This window comes from Pavona decussata, unplaced genomic scaffold (genome assembly GCF_977016875.1).
Source record: "Pavona decussata unplaced genomic scaffold, jaPavDecu1.1 SCAFFOLD_260, whole genome shotgun sequence".
Classification (NCBI taxonomy): Eukaryota; Metazoa; Cnidaria; class Anthozoa; order Scleractinia; family Agariciidae; genus Pavona; species Pavona decussata.
The window spans coordinates 2,185,704-2,207,500 of NW_028145663.1; the positions used below are offsets into that span (position 1 = coordinate 2,185,704).

General features: G+C 38.2%; 2 protein-coding genes across 2 annotated transcripts; both read left to right on the forward strand.

The window, feature by feature from the left end:
• Positions 1-219: 219 nt before the first annotated feature.
• LOC146456269 (stimulated by retinoic acid gene 6 protein-like) lies at positions 220-16,643 on the forward strand. Its single transcript, XM_085093313.1, has 20 exons — positions 220-483; positions 1,636-1,714; positions 2,409-2,500; positions 2,967-3,136; positions 4,288-4,408; positions 4,525-4,576; positions 5,348-5,476; positions 6,598-6,671; positions 6,771-6,829; positions 8,139-8,200; positions 9,478-9,592; positions 10,252-10,327; positions 11,176-11,257; positions 12,212-12,260; positions 12,786-12,906; positions 13,245-13,346; positions 13,981-14,144; positions 15,120-15,281; positions 16,052-16,483; positions 16,548-16,643. Exons 1-19 carry the CDS (start codon positions 230-232, stop codon positions 16,303-16,305), a joined length of 2,217 nt encoding a protein of 738 aa, XP_084949439.1. The 5' UTR covers positions 220-229; the 3' UTR covers positions 16,306-16,483; positions 16,548-16,643.
• A 2,967-nt stretch (positions 16,644-19,610) lies between these two features.
• Positions 19,611-21,715, forward strand: LOC146456270 (chitinase-3-like protein 1). The gene is made up of 2 exons (XM_085093354.1): positions 19,611-19,998; positions 20,605-21,715. Exons 1-2 carry the CDS (start codon positions 19,639-19,641, stop codon positions 21,628-21,630), a joined length of 1,386 nt encoding a protein of 461 aa, XP_084949480.1. The 5' UTR covers positions 19,611-19,638; the 3' UTR covers positions 21,631-21,715.
• The last annotated feature ends 82 nt before the right edge of the window (positions 21,716-21,797 follow it).

Consider the following 21,797-nt stretch of genomic DNA (forward strand, 5'->3'; position numbering starts at 1 on the left):
TGAGCTAAAAATGAACGAAGTCGCTTTCGGAACCCCTGACGTCATTAATTGGAGCGAGCCTAAATCTTCACAATACAAGAGTTCTTTGGACTGGTGCCCACAAAAAGGATCCAGGGCTCCAGGGAATTAACAACAAAACATTGACTATGCCGATCATTAGCAATTACAGGTTAAAACCGAACTGAATGCTTTTAGGAAAGCAAGTACGCAGGCTGTATGATTTCAAGCGATGGATGCAGGCATTTCAGCTAAAGTTATCGGTGAAATAATACTAGAAACTTTAAACCACTTTCCTGAGTTATTTACCAGCAATTATACTCTTGCCGACATCTTTGCCGCTGTAAGATTTAACGGTGCTATTCTGTCTGTCGTCGCGAACGCAACAGGAATTGATGAGAAAGCGATAGAGGAGAATGTTGACCTTTATTTTACCGTACTGCAGTATTTGGAACCGGAAACTGCACCTCCAGACACGTCAAACAGGTGAGTAGGCAGTACCATGTAGCTACTGCATTGGCAGTGACAAAAAACATCCGATATTAGTTTGCGTTCGCTCTTGGATAGTACAATAATCCTGGTCAATTAGTCCATGTAGGTATCAAATACTTCTTTCAGTTATATACGAAGATTTTATTGGTGTTTAAATTGGTTTATGGCCATTCCAGAAATGTCTTTAGGTTAACTTTGTATCAGTACGGGAAGTAAATTCATTTTGCAAAACGTAAACAAAACAAATGGATGACAAGACACAATACAATTACTCGAAAATTATAATTTAAGCGATGATGTTCTGTAACGTTTATGATTTGCATATTTGCTTAATGCACATCAGATGAAAGCTTTGAAACAGCAACAAAATTTAGGAGCCGTTATTTAAATAGATTATTTCCTATAATCATTAAAAAAAATGACTCAACATGTTTGAGCATTCTATATTTGTGATGCCCTGCCACAAAGGCTCTTTTCCCAGAATTAAGTCGATGGATAAGTTGACGCGTTACTTCATTGTCAATTCGACACTCGGTAACAAGTCACTGGATCCATGATATCTTTTTCGTGATGGTTGATCAAATATATGTATATTTTTAATACTGCGAAAAAGAACTGTTTTCACCACCGCCGTTGAATCTATATTGCGTTATTGTACGCATGTACTCACAAGTGCAGTTTCTAAATCCAGCACAAATAAACATTAAACGACTGTCATCGGTCCGCACAATTATTCTATTCTTGTGATCATTTCAATTTTCTCCTGTTCGTTTCTTTGTTCAGTGTTGGTTTGGAAATGTTGGTTTGGAAAAAGAATAGGTCGAAAACATATTTCGGCCAAAAATTTTGTGCTACGTTAACATCCTGACGTACGAGTTTCTGGTACCTGTAGGAACCTGATTAGTAAGCTACTGTATACTTTTAGAGAGATTTGAACACACGGACATTTCTAGAGCATTTAGGGGTCATTAGAAGATTTTTCTAGGGTATTCAGAATTGTTTTTCAAATTCGCTGTTCACATGATTATGTAATCATGTTATTTTCTATATCAAACGTCTCTGGTCTTCCCCTGATCTCGCCATCCTTTATCTAAAGCTAGGTGGCGCGTTTCGTTGATAATTTATTACTTTCTTTTTATCATGTAGTAACAGTACTGAAGAAGATATCGGATGCGTGCCCACCATAGGCCCTGGATTTTTGACTTCCTCCTCAATTATTCCAGCGGTGAGGCCCTTTTTTTTTCAGTTTTGCGCCATATTTAATATTCCACATCATGACCCAGAACCGCCCCTACAAACTGAGTTGCCAGTCTGGCAACCGTCGTTAGATTACCTATGGAAGGGTCAAGGGATGACAACCCCCACTATGACGACATGAAAACGCCAGATTTGTCTCTACAATGTACCTTCTCAAAAATGTATGGAATACCAGTCCTACCCTGAACCGCATTCGTTCAAAACATCCCGCTGCAGGATTCTGAATGACCAAGTTTCATGTAATATATCGAACACGAGAAAGAGACAAGAAAGCGTGTTTCATCAGATATCCAAACACTGAGAATTAGGTTGAAAAAACGAGGCGCAGCCGAGTTTTTTTGTTTTTTTGTTTTCTTGTTTTTTTTTTTTAGACTTTGAGGTGTTTGGATATCTGATGAAACACACTTTCGAGTGTTTAACTGATGGCTAGCTTCTCAAATGATCGATAAATCTTAGAGAAATTCAAGGCTAAAGTTGGCAGAATTTTATGGTAATCAGGAACAAATATCCAAACTACGGTCACAGTAGTTATTTTTTTGTTTTTGTTTTCTCTTGATGAATTATTAGTGAGTTTATGAAGCTCGTTTGACCTCCTCGTTGAATGTCCTTTGAGTCAATACATTGATGCTATGATCTATGTCCCAATCTTTATTTTGTTGTAGCTCCTAATCCTTCTGTTACTGTCATGTTTAAATAAACGGAGTGGGAAAGCAAAGCTTTGTGGCCGAACTATCACGAGACCAGGACTGTGCATGTAAGTGTATGCATGTGTTTTAAATCAGGTAGAGTTAAGTCAATGCAAGAGACTATCGGTCAATGCTGAGTAGTAGGCACGATTGTCAAATGCAAGAATATAAATCCTTTCCTGCAATTTATGGCCCAACGTGATGAGGTGACCTGCGCAAACCCTTCTTGAGACAAGCAGTTTAGTCTTGAGGAAGAGACTTCAGTTATTCCAATAGTCAGTTACTAGCAGATGAAATATTAGCATTACATTCCTAGCAGAACATTTTTTTAAAAATATTAAATAAATAATAATAATAATAATAATAATAATAATTATTATTATTATTATTATTATTATTATTATTAAAAATACTCCATGTAATGTAACAATAAATCAATCTGAGCACATGCATTTTACCAAGTTGACTATCGTACCCTACATTATCTGTCTTCCAATTTATGCTCCGTGCAACATACATTTTTTTTTATTTCAGACCTGTAAACTTGGTCGACAGTTATGAAAACAGATTTGCCTTTGCTTGTGCGTTCGGCGCTACGACAACCAAGTGTTTGACTATCTTGTTTCTTGGGAACTATGACGAAATCTTTCTTCCCGAATTAAACGAATGGATTGACAGACCTGAGGTTCCTAGCTTCACTGGAAGTGAGTAAATTCGCTAGTTGTTCAAAAACCTACACCATAATTGTTCACGTATGCTTTACTTCCCTTTTATCATTACACGTACGTAGTCGCAATCTTCGCTCTGTTAATATTGCATCAGCGAAGTATGTAGGTAGAAATAATAATTTTGTTGCCATGTGGTTCCAGTACTTTCGGCTGTTTATATAAAAAGTTGAAAATTATAATAAGACGCCAACGGCCGATAAATTTATTCGTTTATTTATATGAAAATTAGCCTTACTAGCCTCGTTGGCATGATCAAAAATTTAATAGAATTTTTTCTCTAAAATGTGGTTAATTGGGCTAATTAACATGATTACATTGCAAAGAATAATAACTCGTTCGCCATTTATGAAAAAGGTCTATTTTTGCTTAAATTAATTGTTCTTATTGTTATCCAGCCCCATATGTTATTCTATACACGCTACACAGATCGTGAATAAACAAATAATTGCGAGTTGCTTCGAGCCTCATAATGAAAGAGAGGTTAATTAAATACAGAGCAAACAAAACTAATTTTCATACAAAAAGCTATGCACTTAGCCTCGCTTTCATAATGAGGTTCACAGCAACTTGGAAATGGCCTAACCTCGTTCCCAACTTTAGATTGCAAACTAAGTCCATTATCTTCCGGTCATTAAAGTTTTCTCGTCGACAAGAAACTTAAAGCGACTGTGCCACCGAAAGCTAAACTGATGTTTCTTTCAATTTTCTAAACTTGGTAATAGCTGTCATGTTCCTTCAACACTAAGTGCAAAGCACTTCACGAAATGATCGGAACACAGACTCTTGTCAAATTAGTCGTTGTGCACAATCAGTATCAATACAAAGTCGTATACGAAAAATACATTTAGTGACGCATGAGGTCCGTGCTGATCAGAATCAGTAGTTTTTAGGCGATTTCAAGAAAACAGAAAGATGCTTTAAACTTTCATGTAGCCACTGCATGTACAGATAGGTACAAGGAATCAAAGGAATCCTGTTCATTACACCGGTATCCATAAATACAGAAAGCGATGACAATCGAGTATGGACTTGAATAATATTTTTAGCCTTGAATTATGTAACGAAATTGTATTCCAAATCTTTCCTATACGTAAATTTAAATTAATTTTTTGTTGTTGTTTCCCTAGTTATTTGGAAGGTAGTCGCCATGTTTATCATTGGAGTCGCCTATTATCCTCTCTTTGCCTGCATGGCAACTGACTACAAGATCACTGGCTTCGTTATAGGTTTTTTGTACTCTGGTGTTTGGTTAGTATGCTTGAGTTGTAATTTCCTTTTTCTGAGACAAAAATGTAAGGTATTCGAATTTCAAGTCGTCTTGTTTTTACTGGTATACCTAAAAATCTATCCTCTTCCGCTTACAGGATTTCTTTTTTAGTTGCTGAATACATCCAGTGTCCATCCTATACGACATTGGTAAGATGATACTATTTTTATTTACGTCCACGTTCTTTAACAGTGAAACGGTAAGACAATGATTTCAAGCCGATTTAAGATTATTTTAGAAGTTTGTAGCTCATGGGCCACCCCCTCTCTGCTCCTCCATACCCCCCCCCCCCTCCCCTGCCCCCTCGAGAGTTTAAAGGCTATTTAAATGACTTGGAGAGTAAAGACCACGTCGGGAGTGTTTCTTTTGAAGTCCGCAACAGGAGGTGATGACGACACGTAAAATGAACTGTCACATCTTTTCAAAATAAATTTTAGGAAAAATAGCTAAGTTTGCTAAACGTTAAAAACTCTTGGTTAAAGAATCCCTTCATCCCCCTCCTCTCCGTCCAGATCTTGACAGTAAAAGAACCAAGAAATATAGTTCTATAGTTCTAGGAAGCGTATAGTTAATAAGCCCCCGGCTTCTATATAGGCTTCCTAGCCTGTAACACTTCTAATATTGTAAATAGTTAAGTATGAACATTGTAATAGTAAAATATTGTGTGTCGTCTATAATGTATTTATGTTGTATTTTTTTGGTTAATGGCAAAATAAACGAATTGAATTGAATTGAATTGGATTGAATTGATTGATGTAATCGTTCGCTAACAAGCGCACGTGTACCCGTACTCGTTTACGTATGCATTTTTGCACCCCCATTTACACACGCGTACGGAATCATACACGCACGTATAATCGCGTTTTAAATTGCTGGTATTGTTGCTGTTTGCTATATCATAATTTTATTACTTTTCCAAGGTGTTTCCTGGAGATGGCATGGCTTTACAGTTTCCTGTTTTCCTTTGTCTGGTCTTCTTGTTCTTCAAGTACTTCGTGCTACTAGTTAAGGCTATATGTACGAGGTGTCGTCCGAACGCATCTCCAGAGGTCAGTTGAAACAAGCTCTAATCGTATGTGATGGATGAGTAGGGTTACCCTTTTAAGGGAATTACTTTGCAATAGTATTACTCTTAAAGGCCTTTCACAGACTTTTGTGAGACCGAACTTGACATACAGTCGAACCTCCCGTAAGCGACCACCCATAATGTCAAGGATATGTCGTCGCTTACGGGAGGTGGTCGCTTACCAGAGGTCAGACCACAGGGGGTCTACATTTCGCATAATTTGCATATAGTAATTAGGGAGACTAACCCTTTTGCCAGTGCTTATCGAAACCCAAAGTAAAAAATTTTCTTTAGACTGCCTGATTTAGGAGCAAACAGTAAACGGCATTTTTGCAATGTTACATTTCAAGCGTAAAACATCTACAACTTTCGCGTTTGTTTGTTTGTAACATAATCCAGTTGACGTTCGTTATCGCCATAATTTTTCTGTTGAGTAATACAAGGTTGAGAGAGTTATCACCGGTCATGCATGTACATGCATGCTATTTACAAGATAAGAGAGCGTCTTTCCGACAAGGGATTCAACCTGATTAAAGTTTATTTCGGTGTACACTATAGTGCATGTGTATGTTATCAAGTTTAATGCTAAGCTATTTCGGGGGACACTTCTGGTAGCTCCGTCTGTGGGATTTTAAGACGGCGTCCGCTGTAATGATGTGGGCCAGTTACAGCGACACATTTTGCAATTTCCGCCCGTGAGAGAAACAGCAGATTGTGTGTCGAGTGGTCGCCTACGGGAGGTTAAAAACAATTGAAAATTTTAAACAATCATCACTAAAAGTGGTCGCTTACGAGAGGTGGTCGCCTCAAGAGGTTCCATCTATAGTGATTTGACTTAAAAACGTTTGGTATTTTGGAAAAGTGGTCGCTTACGGGAGGTGGTCGCAAAGGAAGGTTCGACTGTATTAATAATGACATTCCTAGGGTGAGGCAAAGGAATAATTAATTAGAACTTCACGAGAAGTTTGCCCATATCCATCAGTATCAGATCCATGATTTTGTGTAAGTTGGGAAAAAAACGGGCTCGGCCGTTAGCAACTAGTGAAGTTTAAGTGTAATACCCTCCATAAATATTAACAAGTTGATTTTTCGGCTTGTTTTTAGGATGAAGAAAACGAGTGGATGACGTTTTATAAATACAGATATGTGGTGAAACTTCTGGAGCCCATACCAAAAGAGTATGACGACTTGAATTATGTCTTTAATAAATCGGTCTTGTACTGTGAGGGAGATGACAGAATTACTATATAATAACTTCCTTTTTTTTTCTCTTCCAGGTATATTCCACTTTCTTTCAAACAAAGAGTCAAAGCAAAACTTTACCAATGGAAACCAGGTATTTTAAAAAATAAATTTACCTGAAAGCCTGGACGCATTTATCAGTCAACGAGGCAGGCACATTCGGAAAAATAATTCCGAGTTCTCCCAAAAGTAGTTTAAGTTATCCATTCCGAAGACAAGTTCGGGTGCTATACAATACAATACAAACATTAGTGACACTCCCTGAAAGAGGGCTTTTCAGTGACAATAATAATTAATTAATTTCAATTGTTTCTTTACGTCTGTTGTTCAAGTCACTGTTGACAATATTAATTCACTTGCTAATGAACGCAATTTCGACCTTTTGGCACCAAGAATATTCCCTGTGACGGATCAAGTCAATTTCAAGCACGTGGATTGTGACAAAGTTGCCAAGATTTCCAGGTCAATGCCAGCAAATAAGTCCCCCGGGATTGACAAAATTCCGGTGCGTGCAATCAAAGATAACCTCCCTGTGATCACATCTTTTAATTAACACCTCTTTCGCTCGTGGAATTTCTACAAGTTAGCTATAGGAGACTCATGGGAACTAGTCCATTAAACTAGGTTCATGTGAAAAACATCCTGCATTATGTTAGGATTTTGATGTCGATAAGTGGTATATGCACAGTTGAAGATATATGATGGCATCAGTTTAAGCCTGGGCCCAGTTGTTCAAAGCATGATGAAGCTAACCAAAGTTTAGTAAAAAGTTTGATTCCACGTTAATTACGAATCGATAAAGATTGTTCCAAAAAGATTTTTTCCCATTCGTTTGACTTTGATTTTTAACTTAAGTTTAAATTGGGCGTTTAGAAACATTTTCAACCAACGAGATGAAAACTTTGATTAATTTTCAATTGTGGATTAGCGTTAATCGGTTTTCGAACAACCAAGGATGCATTTGTCAGTCAGAAACAGACACAGTCAAAAAACAAATACGAGGTCTCCCAACAGAAGGAAAACCTATGAGATCTCGGTGACTAGTCTTCTACTAATTTTAAGAGTTGTTGTGTGTAGTCAAACTTTTTGATGATACTGGTAGTGATGAAAGCGGTGATAATGAAAGTCAAAATCAGGTTCCCAAAGGGCCTTGAGCCCGGACGAAATGATTATTCTGGTTAAATGGGGTCCTTTATTTAAAGCCACGGGGTGCTTAATATTTTCTGTCATGAAACCCCGGAATCCGAAATCCTTTTGGGATCCTGCATAATAACGATACTGATTACCATGATTATGACGATAATTCAATAACGGCTATTCAGTTGGTTGTATAATGATCACGATGAAGCTGATCACAATGATGACAATAATGATTTGCGGTAAATCTGTTTTATTTTTTGCAGAATTCAAGTATTCAACTCGGGTTATTTGTACTTACTTTATCGGCTTTCTTGGAATTTATGAGGTATATTGATTTTCAAATATTTTCACATTATTTGCGCAATAACTCAGTTCAATTTTGCCAACAATCATATCTAAACATTGTCTACTGCCGACGGTAACAAGAAGGCTGGTATCCCAGATTAGAAAACTATCTATCTACTTAAAATAGATAAACCACTTAAAAACAGATTTGGAGGCCCACGGATGGTCTTAAGTTGTGGCCAAAGTTAGACTCTGTTTAAATAACTGGCTCTTAGGGTTTCTTTGTCCAGAATGCCGCGATACATCCTGGACACAATCAGGACAGCAGATTACTCGACAACGGAGAAAATGACCCTAAAAATTTGCTATTTTATCAAGCTCTCTATTCTTTTTTCCCACTAGTTAGCAGTTGGTTGTTTGAGATAAGATAAAAAGCATGAGGCTTTTGTGAGTGGGTTTTTGGCAGGTAGAACTAGTCGCATATTTTTCTTCAAGCTTTTAATTTTTTTTCTTCTTCCAAGAAACCCTACCTCCTTCAAAAATGAAGATTCTTGTGAGGGGTCGTTAAAAGTAAATAAATTAATTGGCCAACAATATGCAAATTACAAATAGATAAACAAGTAAATAAAGAAATATAAATAGATAAGTAAAATACACAAACGAGTGCGGTCATTTTCGAGTTAATTTTGCATGGGCGAATATTCTTAGGCGGAATTTTCTCCGAAAAATTACTTAAATACTGACCACTATATTTCATATATAATATAATTCAAACCAACCTGGGGAAAGTATAGCCTTAATAAGGCTGCCCACAAGTACGTAAAATGCCTCCGCCATAACTCAAACAGCAACTACCTCTAAAGCGACAAATTTTGTGCAGCGGCTTCCCTCTCGTGACGTCATCTTATCATCTTGGCGGCATCGAAAAGTTAGAAAAAGCAGTCGAAATAGGCTCAAGTTCTTCCCCTACTTCTACATAATATGGCCTGATTTCAGTTCTAACGCGATTGATAGTTTTGAAGACAGTGGGGATGATTCTGAGTTAAGTGAAGGGATAACATGGCGTTACATTCTACTCGGCCCAACTCTCTGTCTGGTTTGCGGACATTTTTTTTATTGAGTTATGGTGGCAAACTGAATGAGGAAATTACGCTTGAAATAATTGCAACTTAAAATTTAGCATGGGTATTACATTCCTCCTATACTTTTGAATGCTGAAGACAAAAAGAAAGGTAAAATTTTGATCACAGTGGCTCTTTAATGGTCTTCCAAGACTTTACAGTCCCACATCTTATTTTGTAATTGTATATGTTTCAGATTCTTATTGTTTTTCTCATGATTGGAGGGCTTCTTCTTAACATAAGAGAAGAAATTCCTGAAAATCCTCTTGCTGATGTAAATGAAATCAAAGAGTGGTTTTTCATCGGGGCCGGTAAGCTTAAAATTGATGCATTATAAGGACGATTTTTTTAATTGTATTTCGCACTAAACTCTCTGCTCTCTGTTGGTTACTATTAATTATTATTAATTATTATTATTATTATTATTTTTATTATTATTATTATTATTATCATTATTATTATTATTCATTATTATTATTATTATTATTATTATTAATCAGAATATTATTGCACCTTTATGACTTTTGTTTTGTGCTTGAAAATAGCTCTGTTGTGCTTGAGAATAGTCTGTTTTTAATCGAAATGAATTGTAAATAGGCTTTAATTGTTCTTTTTCCTACTTTTAACTTGTAAATAGCAATAAGCTTGTAATGCGTTAATAAAGAGATTATTACTATGAGAAATCATCATTATTATTACTATTATTATTATTATTATTACTATTATTATTATTATTATTATTATTATTACTATTTTATTTGTTACTTTATTGTGTTAAGTAGTTCTGCGACTTAGTTAATGTGAAAGTAGTAGTTTCCTCAACAAAAATAAATCCTTCGTACCTTTTATTTTGTCGGTTTCTTGATAATTCAACCGCTTTTGGCTTGATATCTTTAATTTACACTAATATCACGCCTCGCTGGTACATATTTCTGAAGACAATTTTCCGCTCTCTTGTCACTTTTTGCAGTGTCCATTTTTGTATCAGTTGGAATTTCTGGAATTTATAGTATTTTGCTCGTTGCAAATATGCTCTCTTGGTACAGGTAAGAACTTGCATATATATTTTCTATTTTTCCTAGCGTTGAAGGTAAAAAAAAAGACAACTTTGTCGGCGTTCTTTTTCTGGCTTTAAACGAAACACCCTCTATTATTAGATTATAGTTTTAACTTTCTTTTATCTGGGTCATTGTACGCTGTGATATGTTCGCCAGTTTCAAGCAAATTAGCAAGTACTTTATTAGCGAAGAAGTCGCAAAACAAATGACAAATTTGAAATTTATTTCAAGGGTTTTTTTTTTTTGTAAATGGGTAAGGAGGCTAAGGGTAGCCCCTGAATGTGATCTCGTTCGTCGAGCTTGACCCCAGAGTCAACTCCGCCTCCTTCCCTTTCTCCCAATTCCCTACTCCAGAAACTAGTGGGAGAATGTTTTGGGTGAGGGATTGTATAGGATGTGTGGAGGAGACAGAAGGACACTATACTCATGATTAGTCAGAATAGTGCACTTTTAGCGTTGTCTTGTGACGTAGCTCATGTTAATCTCTGAAACAACTTCTCCGTCACAGCTCACTGCTACGGCAACTTTTTCAGTTCCTCTCACGTCGCTTTCAAAACGATCCCAGAATCTCTGTATCTCTGTTACTCTGTCATACGACTTCTTTCATCGTTTCTGGGCTGGGGATTTTATGGCCAGTATAAAGGTCATAGTGAAGCCCTTGAAAAAGTAAGAGCATTATGGGCGTTTTAATTTTCATTTGTTGAGTCATATGTTAGTAAGAAGTGTTAATTACTTAGTTACACAGGCCTCCATCTAAACCAGCATACGCTGAATTGGACATGGCTATAAAAATATCACTGATAAGTAAATAAGCAAATATTTTTTTTTATCTCCAGAGGCCATTTATTACGCCTTCAAAGAGGAGAAAAGCAATTTTTGCCAATCGAGATCTTCAAACGTAACCCATCAGCTATCACGGTAAGACGTGTTAAATTATTTTTCGAATAAAACGTTTGGTATCCATGTTTCGTTGGTAGTATTTGCCATACACTGTAGCTAAGCGTGCTTCGTCGTACAAGCCTGGCTTTAATAACGCTAAAATATAAACATGAGAAATGCTCTATTTTACAAGCTGTATTGGAGAATGCTCCAAGAGCATATATATTGTGATAAAAATAGTAAACTGGAGAAATAACTCTTTAGTGCATGTTAAAGTACTAAATCAACCTATGGAAATCCTACTGGGTTGTAAGGAAATTAGGAGACCGCATGAGACAATGAAATAATCTTTGAACTCGGCGAGAATAGAACCCACGCACTCCGGGTTTGATCGTCCATTGCTCTACCAACTTTAAGTGAACTGTGAGGCCAGACGGGAGCAACTCGTAAGTGGTACTGCTGGTAATTGCCTCAAATGTGAAAAAAGGGTACAAATAAGTGTTATGCCGCTACCACTAACAAGGACACGAATGGTAGATTAGAGAATTAACTCCGGCTGTAATATATGATCAAGTGATGTTGTGACAGGGGTCATGGGCTACTCCGTTAGACTGTTCACAGCCCCCCTATTTTTCCGTGGGATTTTCGAGACCGATAGGCTTCGATGGAACCGCCGCCATCTTTGTTTATATAAGCGAGCGCGATCTGGGGAGAGTGTCTAAACTACCGAGGGGAGCGGGAGTGGGTGTTAGTATAGTGGGGGAGGGGAAGCGAAAAAATAGATCCCTATTTTTCCCGCCGCCTCCCAACTTCGCTCCCCTCCCCTCGGTAGTTTAGACACTCTCCCCAGATCGCGCTCGCTTATACCGAAGCGTACAGGTCTCGAGAATCCCACGGAAAAATAAGGGGGCTGTGAACAGTCTACTACTCCGTCAGCCGAGTGCTGGAACTCTCACTAAGACTTAAGTTCTATTTCCATCGTTTTTATTCTAGGCTGCAACACTGAAATACTCAGGTTACCAAGTTGCCTATCTGTGCTGGGGTAAGCTTCTCTCACTTCAAAAATAATATAATGTGTATTGTAGCAGGAATTGCTGATCTCTCACCTCAGGTATGCAACATTAAAGTTGCTGGTGTTTTACAGCCTTGAAGCGACCCGACGTCAGGCCTGACAAGCACTGAGAAAACAACAAACAAGCATTCAAAGAAAAAAATACAAAAATCAACTACAAAAGCAGATGAAAAGAGTACCTTTTTTTTCAAATACTAAAACACATGTGCAGCAAAAGACGGGATAAGGGGACGAAAAATTAATAAAAATAGTCATTTATGTTTCTTTATAGTTAATCCCCATTAGATAAAAAGTTGTCGCCATGCAAAAAGCATCGTGTGCTTTAAGCTGGGACGGTGTACCATGGGTGCATATTTGTGTAGTGTTGAATGCATACCCAACTAAGTTGCTGAAACCTTTAGCTGGTCGTCAGATGCAAAAAAATATAGAATGGTAACTACCCCGAAGTATACCAAAAACATAAAATTAATGTGAGAAAATATTTTTCTCTTTTAGGTGCGACTATTAACGTGTTGGTGTTGAGTTTAGTGGGATTCGTGGTAGGACAACAGCTTATTTTGCCAATGGTGGATGGAAGTTTTGATTCTTTTACTTGGTTAAAGCTTCGTGATCTGTGGTAAGTAAAACACAGAAGAACATGTACCATTTGCTGGAGTCACTATTGACCACTATAGCCCTGAGACATGTATCATTCAAACATCCAGGCGAATTAACCACCGTGTCGAGTTTTCAAGAATACATTTGTAAACCTGTTATATTTGAAATCATGATTTCAAAAGCTGACAGTGGATTTCACGATATTCAAAGAGTACACACATATCACTAATGTTCTGCAAATCTGGTCTTTCTAACAACTTACAGGATACTTTTCTAGATCCAATATAAAAGTTTCGAGGAAAACGTGCTGTACTTTCATTCCCATATAAACTGAGAACATTCTATGTTTTGTTCCAGGCCTGCTGTGTTACTTTCACTTGTTTTCTTCTGCATCCAGTTATTGTTAGCCAAGTACGTGTTTTTGATAGACAAAGACACCATGTTGGCTTTGGATAATAGGTAGGTCAGAGATACTTCACTTTAAACAAAACAAACAAACGAACGAACAGTACATATATGTTGCTCCGTAAAACAATGTTCTACTGAACTGAAGGAAAAGGACATTCGCTGGATACGAAGCCACCGCCGGGTAGTCGTTTTCGCTTTTATTACGCGCATTAGCTGTGTAGCCATCGTTGCGACAAAGTCATGATCATGAGAGCATTTGTCATTTTCTTTAGGCCACTCAGTAGCTACCTCACGTCGACTCCCTACACTCTTAACGTGACGTTTTCATGGCTTCATTTCGTCCCTGCAAAATTTACCTAATTAGTACAATAACCTGGATGATCAACAATATGTTGGCATGTTGGAAAAAAAGGGGGAATTTGCTCGGATAATATTCCGTAGTTGTCAGAAAAATGTGAAAACATTCTTTCACGTTCGAAGGCTTCGGAAAGTTTTGGGAAGTAACCTGTAATCATTCCTAGTATTAGTAAGAAGACGAATGTGTTTAGTGTTTGCTCTAACCTGATGGAGAACTAGAATTTCTCTCAGTCCTTTTTAACTAAATTTCTCGCTCGAGTTGGGTTGAATATCTGAAGAGAAAATTCTCAACTCTGTTTGCTAATTTGTAATTTTCTCATGTCAACAGGCGGCTCTTCCATGTTTGCACTTTCTTTTTGTTTTTCTTTAATATTTTTCTTGGCGTTGTTTCCTGTCTCAAACGTATCATCATCGGTGCTGTTCTTGGTGTGATGTTTCTTGGAAGGACGCAGAAAAGTGTCATATCACGTGATTTCGAGCTCATGGATCCAGGTTTGACCTGCTTTTTTGTCTAGTAGAGGAAAGTGCTTATGAAATTAAAAACTAAATGTCTGCTCTGCCCATGTAGACTAGCACCAAATGGTGAGCCTTAAAACTGCCAAGTGCTGCTTTGTTTCTTCATTTAAAATGTACAATCGACTGATTTCATTTACTGCTTTAGGCTGAATCGCATATACATGTACTTACAGCAATGTTTGATTACAGAATACAACGATTTAACGTCTTTACAACAACAACAACAACAACAACAATACTTTATTCCACCCCATTACAATTACAATAGAAAATATAAATATATACATAGAATAGATGATAGGGGTAAATAACCTAGAATTTAAAAATGCCAGGCAGCCAGTTGTAAGAAAAGATATTTAAATGTTAAGGTCAGGGACACAAGAACAAACACACATAAATACACACAAAAATAAAGTTAAACGTTTATTAAAGTTTACGTACGTCCACAGCCACATCATTTTAGTCTGTGTTGGAAATACTACAACGTAACCATTGAAATGAAAGCTCTTCGCAGATCTTTTTAATAATGCTGCTTATTTTTCATTGTTTTCGGAAACCTGGAGTTTTCTTCGCATTTTATAGCTACCACCACAATTACTAATCTAATGAAGGTGAAACTTTTGGCACTAGGAAAAGGATTTTATGACAAAAATTGGAGGAATGTAGCTGGTGCCAGAAAGCGTCCAGTCGTGCTTTGAACTTTCCATACATTTCTCTGTATTTTTTCCCGCGAACTATTTTTAGTAGCAGTTCACGGCTGGCTCGCTATACAGACGAATGTATGGAAAGTTCAAAACACGATTGGACGCTTTCTGACACAGCTACACCCCATGTCATCCACTTGACTACTAACTGCATTATAAACTAATGCTAATGAACCGGACCACAACAATAACAACTGTTTGTACATGTATACGAGGTAAAGCGTAGTTCACATCCGATCCTCTCCAGGTTTTAACGCATACGTAGGATACCTGCTTCTGGAGCATACTCATGCCAACCCAGTTTTAGTGACTTTTTGCCGGTTGCTCATCAAAATGGCGATTGAAAGGGAAGCTTCTAGAGAGGAAGCGTACTCTGGTGAAATCAACCATGCTGTCAATGAGTGCTCAAGTAAGTTACCATTAGTGGGAGTGAATCTTATCATCAAAATAAACGCAATTAAGTTCATTACCTCCGGCACCTGTCACCACTATTTTCATGGTAATATCATGGGTGACAAATTACTCGTTAATTTTGTGCAAAATTTAAGCGTTAATTTATAATAAGTGACATGTGAAATTACAAAATTGCTATGGCGACGTTTCCTATATCTCAATTTCCAAGATGGCGTCCAGGTTTAAAGATGTTACGGATGAAAGAAGTTAAATACGCGAAAGAGCACAATTAACTGGGTGAGGGTTTTTGAGAACTAGTGTGATGAAAATGGCCTTGAGAAATACCCTGAGACGGTTCGTCCTGAGCAGTTGGATAAAGTACTAGAGCGGTTTTTTGCCTGCGTGTGTAAACAGACAGAACCGACCACGATTGTGAGCGTTATTTGTCACCCATAATATTATAAGGTAATCAAATGGTATCAGTCCTGGAATTAGGAAATAATTTCACGCGCGTTTTGTCAAAGTTATAATAATTTCCAGAGCCTTTTGACATATACTAATTACCACCTTAATTACGATCGCCATGCACCACCTTCAAAACAACGGTCATTATTGTAACTACCATCAACGCTGTAATTATCATTATCTCATAGTGCTTTTATTTTTTTTACAAGTAATGTATCTTTGCGGGGCATTCCTTGTAATTCTATCCTCGCTGCGCCATGGTTAAGACTTGAATAAATACTGGATACTAATAAATATTAATCCCAACTTCTTGCTGTTTAGACAACCAAGTGAGCATTGAACTCAACAAAGGGAATCTACGAATGAGTAATAAATCCAAACAAATCTGCAACCGATGGCACTTGCTTCTTACATTGCACAACAACCCGTCACTCAAAGAGCACCGAAGATCAGACCTTTTTATGGAACGATCGCCATGTGCAGCTTTTGGTGTCATGATACAGAAAGGCATGATTCAGTTTAACCACACCCTGGAAAATGAAGATGAATCTACTGGCCAAGATTGCAAGCTTTGATTGGGTTAGCTTACAAATATTCACGCCGTCCTCACTGGCCTTTGGTATATTTGACAATTATTCCACAAAATAGCCTAATAATAAGCGCCTTTTTGGCTGCAGTTTTGAGTGAAATAATTCTTTTGTAATTTACGCAACCAGAGTTTGGTATAGTGCATGGAGGGGCGGTGGTGTAGAGGTTAACGCGTCGGACTTTCCATCGGGAAGGGGGGGAGGAGGGGGTGTGATGTTCGTGGCTCGAGGCTTCATTGTCGTGTTGTTTCCTTATACAAGAGACTTTGCCTCTCTTTACCCAGGTGTAAGAATAGGTACCGGCGACATACTGCTGGGGAGTAGCTCTTCACAAGCAATACTCCTAGTTGCTTCATGCCGCAGAAACCGGATTAAGCACCGGCCGTGTGGGCCACTTGCTTCATCTTCTTTTAACACAATTTAATGTATATAAGGTATTTGGAGGAGTATGAAAGAAACAATGGAATACGGTCTTCTCTTAATTTTTTTTATCCTCGCTATCTTAAAATTAAGTATATTTTGCGCCGTATGCCTTGGGCGCGGAAACGATGAGATTGCCGAAAACTTGAGTATCGTAATACATTTTAATATTCTCCTTTTTTCTGCTAAATAAATTGTTTACGCATGTGTAACCTCCTTAATTCAAAGCATAATGTTTTCTGTTTAACATATCAAACAATAAAGTTTAAATTCACGTTGAACTGCATCGATTTTTATGCCGGGTTTTTATGCCGACATAGTGCAAACATTTATTATGCTGGCCGTGAAGAAAACCAGGAAAGTTATTAACCCCCCCCCCCCCCCCCCCTCCATGTCCTCCCTACACCTGCGACCTTATGCTTGCGTTTACGATTGTGTAGCTCTTTAATTTGAAATGGAACGCAACACAGGGACAAAGAAAATCGCAGATACCTTACTAAATTATTTTGAAGGAATCTTTTGAATAAAAGGGTTACTTAACAGTAATAAGGTTCAGGGAAATCTTCCCAAATTGATTGTGAGTCATGGCAGCAGCGAAATTGTTTGTTTCAATTTTAAGCGGAAATCAAATAATTCAAGCTTTGACAAGAGTCAAAATGTAAAAAAGAAGTGGTCCTCTTCTTCTTTCAGCCACTAGTAGCTATGATCGCACCAACTTTTGGTTTTAACAATCGTTCAAATATTTTCCAGTGAATTTTTCGTATTTATGTAATTGCCTACGTTGTCGGTTTACAGAACTCTTGTGCTTACGCTAATCTTTGCGTTCGCGTCGCCAGTAGAAACGAGGATTCTTACCTATCTGCCGCGAACATTTCAGATTACTTGCACATAAAGCAAGCCAGTGCAGTTGGGCAAACATTGGGTGGGCCCCTGAAGACAGATTTCACGCCATGTCTCTTTGTTTAATCAAGGAATATTACTGTTTTCTTTCACCTTACCAGCTGCTATCTGTATATGTGGCACCTGAAATGTAGAACTGTCAGGTCATCTTTGTTCTTAATTTTATCTTAATAATTGAGAATGTCTTAATACAAGTGGGAAATCGGGCGCACTTGACTATTTGAGTGTCCTTTCTCGTTTCACGTGATTTTTCTTACGGAATAAGTTTGTCACTATAAGTTTAATCTGCCTGTAAACTCTTGGCAGGGTTATACATCGGGGCAAACTGTTATCATGCAGAAAAAAAGTAAAAGTTTTGTGAGTGGATCTTCTCTCCCACGAATATGGGAAAAAAAAATATATTGTTTTTCTGCGTGATGAAAAAAAAAGTGGAAGAATCAAGACTGCGGCTTGGAAGGGAGAAATGAGCTTGCGATTTCGTATTTGGACTGACGAGTAAATAGAACGATGTGGTAAAAAAGAAATTAAAATAAACTGAAGTCATGCTTGAATTTCTCTTTTTACTTGTCTCCTGTTATATGTAGTGAAAACAAATACCAGTCATAACCTAGCCGGGTTATTCTTTCATCACTTTGAAAACATTCGGTCATGTTCACTTTTCTTTACAGTTCCTTCGTGTCGTTTCATCCAGTTGAGGACTTTATTTGTCCTTATCATCAATTTGCCTTTAAAAATATGTTAATAGGCTAGGAGATTGATTTCGCTTATTTCGCTTCGTGTTAAAGCACCTCTAAAATATTTCGTTTACCCATTTATCCATTAAATCCCGCGCTATCGCAACAGAAAATGGGTCATTTTGGGGAAGAACGGAATAAAATCAGAAAATCGTTTTTAACTGCTGATAAAATAGGAAGCCAAATAGATCTCTCTTTTTCAATGAAAATTAATTAAAAGTGCTTTTGTTCCTGAACCGCAGTATATCCTTGCTAAAGCTCCACTTTTATAATGGAATATTATAAAAAGTCCTTACTCTTTTCGCTTCCTGCTCAACTATACCGTACGCAAAAGCTATAGTCTTTCTTCTGTTAAATGTTAAAATTGCTCCTTTATAGTCCCGGTGTAGACTACATTGAGTTTTAGTGCAAGACCTTGCAACTGGGTATAAATTAAAGCAATTTTCTAACCACGCCCTCCCACTCTTTTCTCCTCAGTATGTATAATGAAGTAACTCTAGTATGTCCGGGGCCTAAAATTGATAGTGGTGCTGGTGGTGGGAAAGCTGAGACCAAAATGATAATTACTTGGAGCTGTAAGATGTAGTTGTACATGCGTGGTTTTGAAAATTCCAGATCTACTTTTATTCATTGAAATTCATTCACAGTTTATTGCAAAGCAATAATTAAAAAAAGACCTTAATATTCAGCCTCATGTTATCATGTTTATGTTAATTACAAAAAAAATGTTACTCATGATTCTCAGTAAAATATCTTAATAGCACACAAGAGGTATAGATCTCATTGTTTATTTACCGACAGAACTCTGCGTTCAACTACATTTGATTTTCCTTGCAAACTTTGTTAAAATATTTTTGTTTTCTTGAAGAGGATCTAGATATTCCTTTCATGTGCATTTTACACTTGGAATTTAACAAAGGTTCAATGACACTGTCATAAGATACTCTTGATCTTCTTAAAACAAAGCCGAGAAATCTAAACACAGGTTGAATACACCAAGGCACTCCTGAACTAAAACTTGTCAGTTGCGACGAGACATTCAACTGGCACCAATCGTCATCCACCGAATATTCACTGCTGCTAAAACGCAGAATGTTTTTCCTGAACAAGCAGCCTCTTGAGCTTAACTCCAATTGGCTGAGCGTTGAAGGCAAGGGCCTTTGTGTTAGTGTAGCTGGCTTCAAACACATAGCCTATGTGACAATAAATAACTGATCGCAAATTCACACACAACACACACTCTCGGCGTTTGATCCAGAATTGAATCATGCGTGCTCTGATCGTTTTGCTCTTCGTGGGCTTCGCCTCGTACATCAGTGCCAAGAACTATGTACGAGTGTGCTACCACACAAACTGGTCTCAGTATCGTCCAGGTGCCGGCAAGTTCTGGCCCGAGAACATCGATGCTCGCCTCTGCACCCATTTGGTGTATGCATTTGCCAAGATTAACCGCAACAATGACAAACTGGCAATGTACGAGTGGAATGATGACAAACTGTACCCAAGATTCAACGCTCTTAAAAAGGAAAACCCCGACTTGATAACTCTTCTGGCCGTAGGCGGGTGGAACCACGAAAATGCGAACAGCCCATTTTCCAAAATGGTTAAAACCGCGGCTTCAAGAAAGGTACCGTCTCTGAATTGCGTGTGTTTGTGAAAACAGATCTTAATTTATTTTTCTTAGTGAAATCTATTATTCATGCAATGTCAGTTTACCGAGCTAAAGCCAAATTCAAAACTGAATTAATCCCTCCTTCTGTTGGAGATAAATCTCGATGCAACTACCGATTTTCTTTGCCTACTTTTCGTTGTATTGTTATGAAATCATTTCGCAGTGAATATCTTCATTTCTGTTAACAACTAGGAAAGCAAGTTCTTCTAAGTATTAAAAATATTTGCTACAAGGACTTTTCCAACCTCTGCCCTCGAGGTTTACGCCAACAAAGCGAAACATTTTTGCACCCTCACCCGTTAATTATTCATTCAACATACTTGCCCTTTCTTTATTATTGAATGTTTTTTATGCACGTTGGTGAGAGAAAATGGAACATTTTCCCACGATCATCATGTGCTTCTTAATTCGGAGATGCTTAAATAATTGTTTTTCATGATGACAATTTAACGAAAGAAAATTAAGGCAGGTGAAAGCCTTACACAGTTTTTACGTTTTCCTATCTGACCCGTCATTTCCTCGTTTCAATCGGGTAAAAAAAGTTTGTTCTCTACTCTTCAGGTATTTATCGACTCTTCAATTGAGATGCTGCGAACTTGGGGCTTCGACGGTCTCGATCTGGATTGGGAATACCCGGGTGTACGAGGTGGATCACCACCAGAGGATAAACAAAGGTTTACCATTCTCTGCCAAGAGCTGCTAGATGCCTTCAAAAGGGAAGCAGCCCAGTCCGGAAAGTCTCGCTTATTACTGACTGCTGCTGTAGCTGCTGGCTATGCCACTATCGACAAAGCCTATGAAGTCGCAAAACTAGGCCCACTGCTCGACATACTTAACCTGATGACCTATGACCTTCACGGTAACTGGGACAAGGTGACTGGGCATCATACAGCAATGGTAGGTGACGACAAGCTGACGGTGCCATATGCAGTACAGTACTGGATTGACAAGGGATTTCCAGCCAACAAGATTGCACTGGGAATGGCAACTTATGGACGAGCATTCAGTTTGAAAGACCCCAACAACAATGGCCTTGGTGCTCCTAAACATGATTGGCAGAAGCCCCACAAAGGTCAATATACCCGTGAGGCTGGTTTTCTGGCCTATTACGAGATCTGCAAACTTGGATTGAACATTGTCACAAACAATGCAGTCATGGCTCCGTACGGCCACAAGGGTACCATCTGGGTTGGCTTTGATGATAAACACAGCTTGCATTACAAGATCCAAGAAATGATCATGAAGAAGGGCCTCAAGGGAGCGATGTTCTGGGCACTCGACTTAGACGACTTCAGTGGCAGTCAATGCGGCCAAGGCAAATACCCTCTTATTAACGCCGTAAAGAAGTCTCTAGGTGGCTACACCCCACCGCCACGACCCACAGAACTGACCCCACCACCTACTAAACCTACAACGCAAGGACCAGGACCCGTCACCACTGCAGGACCCGGCCCTGAACCAACCAAACCTCCATCCGGTAGTTGCGTTGCAGTTCCACCTTATGATCGGGATCCAGGAATGGACGCATGGTGCAAATTCAACTGTGCTGCCGGAAATTGCCCTGCATCCCATTGCAAATGCAGTTAGATCGAACCAGCAATGAGTCCCTTGCCGATTTAAGTACAAATATGTATTAGGGAAGAACGTAGAATAAAACCAGCAATGAATTTGATCAACGCGTTCCTGTTTTGTTTTCTTCTTAGAGCTAATATCATTACATGGACAAGAAACACCCGTAATATGGCTTGATTTAG

What these genes read in the sequence shown, in the direction of transcription:
- LOC146456269 (XM_085093313.1), top strand. Translation starts at nt 230, where the DNA reads ATGGATGCAGGCATTTCAGCTAAAGTTATCGGTGAAATAATACTAGAA. An exon ending in CTGGAGCCCATACCAAAAGA is followed by an intron (nt 6,672 to 6,770) that starts GTATGACGACTT and finishes TTTCTCTTCCAG; the next exon opens with GTATATTCCACTTTCTTTCA. An exon ending in GTAACCCATCAGCTATCACG is followed by an intron (nt 11,258 to 12,211) that starts GTAAGACGTGTT and finishes TTTTTATTCTAG; the next exon opens with GCTGCAACACTGAAATACTC.
- LOC146456270 (XM_085093354.1), top strand. Translation starts at nt 19,639, where the DNA reads ATGCGTGCTCTGATCGTTTTGCTCTTCGTGGGCTTCGCCTCGTACATC. An exon ending in AAACCGCGGCTTCAAGAAAG is followed by an intron (nt 19,999 to 20,604) that starts GTACCGTCTCTG and finishes TCTACTCTTCAG; the next exon opens with GTATTTATCGACTCTTCAAT.